The 7,140-nt window shown below is 36.7% G+C and overlaps 1 protein-coding gene across 1 annotated transcript; it reads right to left on the bottom strand.

The window, feature by feature from the left end:
- Positions 1-2,234: 2,234 nt before the first annotated feature.
- LOC110902429 (CASP-like protein 1E2) lies at positions 2,235-5,730 on the bottom strand. The gene is made up of 2 exons (XM_022149080.2): positions 5,430-5,730; positions 2,235-2,582 (listed from the first exon to the last, which is right to left on the bottom strand). The coding sequence occupies exons 1-2, from the start codon at positions 5,633-5,635 to the stop codon at positions 2,243-2,245; spliced, it is 546 nt and encodes a 181-aa protein (XP_022004772.1). The 5' UTR covers positions 5,636-5,730; the 3' UTR covers positions 2,235-2,242.
- Positions 5,731-7,140: the final 1,410 nt, after the last annotated feature.

The raw sequence follows: 7,140 nt of genomic DNA on the forward strand, positions 1-7,140 counted from the left end.
TGAGCATAACTTAGTGTTCTTAGCTTAATTCGGTTTATGCCGGTTTTACCCTTTTAAGCCATAAAATGAGTTTTACAAATCCTTTTGACCCCAAACCTTTTTCTACTGATTCAATATGTTAAATAAATTATTTTGAGCCTTCTAGAATATTAAAAATATCAGCTTTTTATATAAAACCCGGAAATGGCTCCAAATCGTCTTTTTAAGCATTTTTAGCACCAAGTATGCACTAGAACCTTGTTAAGCATAAGGGGTTGAAACTTACTGATGTAATCAGTAAATTTTTATATTTTAAACAGTAGGAAAATAATTTAAACTCAGATTCCCAGTCTGACCTTTTAGGCCTAAGTGAAATTACCAAAACGCCCCTACGGTGTCTAGAATGGTTAAGATTGATAAATTTCACACAGGATTAATACCCTACTGTTATAACTTGATAAAATGAGTATACTTACTGATGTATTCAGACCTGTAACTCAGAAAATCATTTAAACTCTTTTACACCCTTTTAAATGACCAAAACGCCCTTATGAGGCATAGTTTGGGTTTAAAACCATTTGGGGCATAATGGAAGGTATCCTTCTGATATCACAACATGTTTAAGGCATATTAGCTTAGGAAACTTGGATATGACTTTTATGGTTGCTCGTTACGCACTCTACGCGTTCGGATCAGCTTATGTAACTAGTTTACCCATTTTAGCCGAAACGGGTCAAACCATATCATTTCAGTCTCAAAATCCAGAATGTGATTAAGTTTCCCATATTAAACAAGTATGCAAGCTTGTTGGGTTAAAACCACATTCTAAACCGTAATCTCTATATAAAACTAACCGGTCTAAGCTTAAGACCCGTTAGGATTCTAATAGGTTATTTAAAACCTTAATTCCAGATATAGGAGCCCAGTAAAAGCTACGTGTACTTGCTGTATTTGAATTATACTTGCTCAGGAAAATACTTTTAACTTATTTTCCCTTATACGGGCTTGGGGTACGATATATAAAATACCGCTTGGTCGGGGAATTGACCTTAACCGGTCGGTGGTTAAGCGTTGTCAAATTAACCCGTTTAAAAATGTTGTTTTGTTTGTTTAACGCCTTTGGGGGTTTAATGACCATGTCCCGGATATCCTTGGCATCATTCAAAGAATGGCCACGACCTTCGCACGCGGGTGTAGGCGTACACCCGTAGTGCATTTCAATAAAGTATAATCGTCGGTCGAGAGAAGTCTCGCGGCGGATTTATATTAAGTGGTGTGTCTATTAATCTTTAACCCGGTACGACCCGGGCAACTGAACGCATAACAGACATGTAATTCTTTTACAAGATTATTAAGCAAATAATTATCCCAAGTTATAAAATGTTTTGTGCCACGGGCATTTAAATCAATTTTTAAAACATTTTCAAAATGAGTCAGTTAAATTGTATTTACCAGTGTAAACTGACGTATTTTCCAAAAAGGCTAAGTGCAGGTACTACGCGTAATAGGCTGGTCACTCCTTAGCATCCGTAGAAGTCTCGCAAGCTTAGGGTGCATGAAGTCTATTGAAATAAAGTTTCCTCTTGATTGGATCCGCCTGTGGATCTATTTCGACTATTTTGTGATACTTGGATATTACAATATTATTAAGTTGAAATAAATCTTTCATTTTTGCTTCCGCTGTGCATTTATATATTGTATGTTTGACTATGACGATATCAACTACGTCACGGAACCCCCACCGGGCCCACCGGTGACACGTGGAAAATAGGGGTGCGACATGTTAGCATTTACAATTTCCATTGGTAGCTTGCTAGATCATCGCTTTTGATTAATTTGTTAAGCATTCGTTATTGTGTGGTGTAATTTGTAAATCAAGTAACTTTGGTTGATGAATTGTCAAGTACATGTATGAATGCAATGTGATTTCTGAATGATAAATCATTTGTTGATCAACTTTGGTTATTCTTCATTTATTTTTCGTATTATGATGTTTTGATGATCACCAATCGCAACACTTTCTCTCTTCTTCTCCTTTTCGTCTTGCCATAGGGACACATTGTGCAAATATACTAAGGAAGTTTGTTTTACTCTTCTCTTACCATTGTCGTAATCATCGTTCCTCCTTCACATTCATAGCTTCATATAAAATAAATTAAAAATGACACTTGTAAATTGTATAACATAGAGTAAATAAAACTATTAATCTTAAAAGAGCAAGTAACAAGCTAAACAAGTTAATGAAATAACTCCTATCACTTTTCTAAAGCTTCTTGTAAACATTGAAAATAGCTAACACGACGAGTAAAAGATAGGCCAAGCAGGCGACGAAAGACAAGGCCATTGCCGCCATGACTTGGTGGCAAAACTTATCAAACGTATTGCACACCTTCTCCCATCGTACATGTGAGTTGCCTCGGTAGCCAATAAGACCAACAGCACTGCTAGCGCCAATTGCTGAGAAGAGGAGCGCAACCACCATTAGATCTAAAATGGTTACCATTATCGATACCTTCTTTATTCCACCTTTAGTTGCTAATGATGTTAGGATCAAAGAGATTGCCGTATAAGAGCATGCTATTACATTTGCAATCACAAAATACCTGTAACAACATTTTTCAAAATTATAAAATAATGATTTCATCTATCACTTGTTCCAAACAAATTTTATCCCAATGCGACGGATACTCTATGGTGTGTAGCGCATAAGCGAATCTAAGTAGAAAAAATCCGCAGTCACATGACACTAAAAGTTTATTTTATATGTTGTAATACCGGTAAAAAAACCGGGTGTAACAATATTAATGTATACAACTTGTCATGTTAACTGTTTTTAGGTATGTTAGGAAACATCAATACATGTGACCGGTTTTCTATAGAATTGAAATATATGTGGTAGGTGGGGATGTTAAGGCCAGGGGTGTGATATATTGTCTCTGGCCTTATCACCACCGTTAACGCTCTATAGCGACCCCCATCCCCTGTGCACCAAAGGGGGGCGTCATCGAAGCTCCGTCAGCCCAGTAACAAGCACTAAAAGGGTGTGCAGGTGGGGCTCATTCTTTAATATGAGACTTTAAACTATTGCATGCAAGTTAAAGGAAGAGACTTTAAAACCCTTCTATCTGACATGGCGCGCTTATATGGATCTGACGTGACACTATAAAAGAAAAGACTTTAAAGCCTCCTATGTAAGACACCTATAATAAGTTATGTTTGTGGGGAATCGAAGTTCATAAATCTTTGCATCAGTCAACGTATTTATGCACAACCGGATAATATATATTTTGTTATCTTTATCTAAAATAGTATTTCAACATCTTTCAGTGTTTCCTTTAAAAATTTAATATACATAATAAAAATTATAATTGAACACAAATTAAAATGGAGATATACATGGTTGCAAAAGTTATTAGACGCTCCCTAGTCGGTCGAGTGGGGAATTGAGAGTACTCGGCTTAGGCGGAGAGTACTCGAGAAATATTCAGACATGTTAAATTATAAAGAAATTAGTTTTTGGAAATTAAATATATATCAAATAACATAACTTTAGTAATAATTATAACAAAATACGTAAAAATGATATTTATTCTTTAATATGATAGGCATAGAAATTATGTTTTATTTTTTTTTAAAGTCAAACTTGGGCTGAGTTGACCCACTAGATTCGATTCTGGCCGAGGTTGACCGCGTTTGATCGATTTCGAGTAATTAAGCGGAGTTGAAGAAAGTCGCCTCAACAGCCTATCTTGAAGCGATTACTCTGAGAGTACTCAGACTTGAAAACCTTGTTTTACAACCATAGAGATATATAATGAAAGTTAGGCAAGATGGTTATTTCTTTAAAAAGTAATTTAATGTAAAAACCATAGAGATGCTTCTGGTCCAACCTCTGGGTCGATGTTGAAACGCGTTAGATGCAAGAGGCTAGACAGTTGGATAACCGTTATATTTATCATATCTAAAACAAAAGATATGAGTGTTTGGATGTTAAAGTTCAATTCTAAAAAGTCGATCTCTCTATTTCTTTATCTTTAATATTAACCAAGTAAAGATAAAACTAAATCGGTTAATGTCACTAAGACGGTAGAGGAGATCAAGTCTCTTAGTTACCGTTGGACTAAAAATAGATTTCCATTTAAGCTTGTGCTTTATGGTAAAGCTGGTGTAATTTTCATTTTTAATCTTGTCTTAGTATTGTTCTTGTTAGCTTCTTGATGGTGATAAATTTCTTCGTTAAAAAAACTAAACAATTAAAAGATTTAATTAGTGTACCAATAATTATAAAAATATAAACTAAGATTTAATAAAAACGTATAACTCATAAAGCTATGGTTAACAACTATTTAATATTAGTCTTTTAATTTGAGGGGAAGGAGACACTCCTTTCTCCTACTTTAAAATCTATTAATCATGCATTAGGCTACACGGGCGGATACGTTATTTACCGTGATACAATAGTATCACGCGTGGAACACCGTCGCCTCCACTTCCATAACGAGTGATAGAGTATAATTCGTTATATATATAACGCGTTGAAGATATTTGGTGATGAATGTGTATCTTGTACATTGTGCATTAATACTTGTACATTGGAATCCCATCACTAGTGATACCACCGCCACTACATTTCTATCACTAGTGATAGAATATTGGGTGCTGACGTAGCATGATTTGATTGGATAATGAGAGTGATAGAATCCTATCACTAGTAACCACCCCCTCCCCTTATCCATCATGCATTATCACTTTATTTTTACCCATAATCACTATAGTACCACTAAATTACTAACAATACTCCTTTCATCTACTTAGAATCACTAACGACGGTGTACCTGATTCTGGTACATACCCTCAAACCAATGGGCGGATCTAGGCCACTTTTATGGGTTCTCAGGAATCCATTCGGTTTGGAAAAAATTAATGAGAACCTTGTATGATTTAAAAAAAAATAATGAGAATTAGCGAGAATCTAACAACAGGAACCTAGTGAAAAAAATTGTTAGATCCGTCACCCACGGAAGTGCTCTCTCCTCCCATAGTTTTTGTAAATCAACCAACGTCTATAGTAAAACTATATTCACATAAAAATCTAGGTGGTGGAGGACTTGCATTTCTCTTGAGAGATGCAGGTTTGACTCCCACTTGGTGCACAATGAGGCACTGGTGGGCAATGATAGGAGACCCAGGGAAACCTGGGTTGGATCCTTGAGCCAAACGAGTTTTACCGGTAATTTCACTGCGTGCCTACGGGCGGGTGGGTTACCGGGTTTTCCCCGGAATTGGTGGTGGACTCGGGTTACTCTCGGAGTACTCCGTTTGTCCAGTGGGTGCCCCAAGAGTGCTCGGGATTGAGTTTGTTGGCCGTTGAAAAAAAAAATAGCGTTTTGAGTTAGTTTTACCCGCGGTGGTTGCAGTTGCAAATGAGAGGAAAAAGAAAAAAAACATACACAAAAGCAGACATGTGAAGCCATTTAGCAGTGACCGGCAAGTAAACCGGCGGCAGCGAGGCAACAATTGTGATGGGTACGGTTGTTGACTGCTTATTCACTCCGACAACAACGGCTGCCGCCAGAGTTAGCACCAACGCTAACACCCTCACCGCCATATCCCTACGCCCACCGTTGATCATCGCCACCTTGTTCTGCCTCTCCATTTTACTGTAAGGGATGATTTAAGAGGGGAGAGACAATTTGTGTGACTATAGATACATACATGTATATATAAGGGGATTTGAGGGTGGTGTAGTTAATGCCGCCGACTATCATTTCTCAGCATGTTGACTGCTGAAAGAAAATACAATAGCATTCACATTTTGCTCTTTATCTTTATGTTGTCTCCAAAATTTAAAGATATTAATATATTCTCAGTTTTGCATGTTAATCATAGTCTTCATATTCATTTCTATTTTTAAAACTTAAAGTTTTAATAATAACAATTCTCTAAATATAAAGATTCAGTGTTTATGGTTGTCTCTAAATATATGGGATGTTTGATTTAAAAAATCTCAACTTTCATCAATTGCCAATAGCACTCTCAACTTTCGATTTGTACTAAACCACTCTCAACTTTAAACTTACTGATCGATGACACCCCCAAACTAACTGAACCCTAACTCAGCTAGTTTTTTGCTGACGTGGCACTTGTGTGGTGATGTGGCATCTGACGTGGAATTTTTTGATAACGTGGCAGCTGACTTGGCTTTTTGATGATGTGGCAGTCGACTTTGCTTTTTTATGTCGTGGCACCGGTTTGGGTTAGTTTGGGAGTGTTATCGGCCAATAAGTTGAAAGTTGGGAGTGGTGTGGTACAAATCGAAAGTTGAAAGTGTTATCGGTTAATCGATAAAAATTGAGGTTTATTTAAATCCAATATCCCATATTTGAATTTGAAGTGGTATCAAACACCATCTAAATCATAAATAAATATATAGTATTGTATTTTCATTAGCTTAAAGAATGAATTTTTGTTTGTGTGTTATAACGGAATTTAAAAAGCAAATATGTTATATACATGAGGATTGAAATATAAAAACGAGCACTAAGTGGCAGATGATCGAAGAATTTAAAGAATAAGGTTAGCTTCTAAGACGAATAGAAACAAAAGTAAGAGCATCAGTAACACCTATACTAATACTAAGGGGGGTAGGGGTGGAATAACTCACTAACCATTCCATCACTTACAACATCCAATCAGGTTCTGCCATGTCATCAACCATTATTTCCATCACTCACAACTTTTTTTAGTGGAAATGGTCATCACTCACAACCTTTTTATCAATGTACAACTCCTCAGCACTAGAGTACAACTCCTCAATACACAAAGTTCCAGAAAATGAAGTTTACAACGCGTGCTCCGGTTCACGCGTTAAACATATTACGCGTTAAAAAGGAAGGCGGCGGCGGTGTGGGCATATGAAACACGCGTTATGGGGGGACATAACGTGTCCACCCCGGGTCCTCTAAGATACCAATTATTGTTATGACTTTAAATTTTTTTATTGTAATTGAATTAATATGTAAATTTTGTACTCGACCCAAAAATACTATTTTGGTAATGTTATTTATAGAATACAACATGGTTGTAAAAGTCGCTAGGCACTCCATAGTCGGTAGGCCGGGGAGTTGAGAGTACTCGGTCTAGGCGGAGAGTACTCGGGGA

Source organism: Helianthus annuus, chromosome 17 (assembly GCF_002127325.2).
Source record: "Helianthus annuus cultivar XRQ/B chromosome 17, HanXRQr2.0-SUNRISE, whole genome shotgun sequence".
In the NCBI taxonomy this organism is placed as follows: Eukaryota; Viridiplantae; Streptophyta; class Magnoliopsida; order Asterales; family Asteraceae; genus Helianthus; species Helianthus annuus.

Coding starts and splice junctions, on each gene's coding strand:
- LOC110902429 (XM_022149080.2), bottom strand. CDS start 5,635: ATGGAGAGGCAGAACAAGGTGGCGATGATCAACGGTGGGCGTAGGGAT. Junction 2,583..5,429: donor CTTCACATGTCTGCTTTTGT/GTATGTTTTTTT, acceptor ATGTTGTTACAG/GTATTTTGTGATTGCAAATG.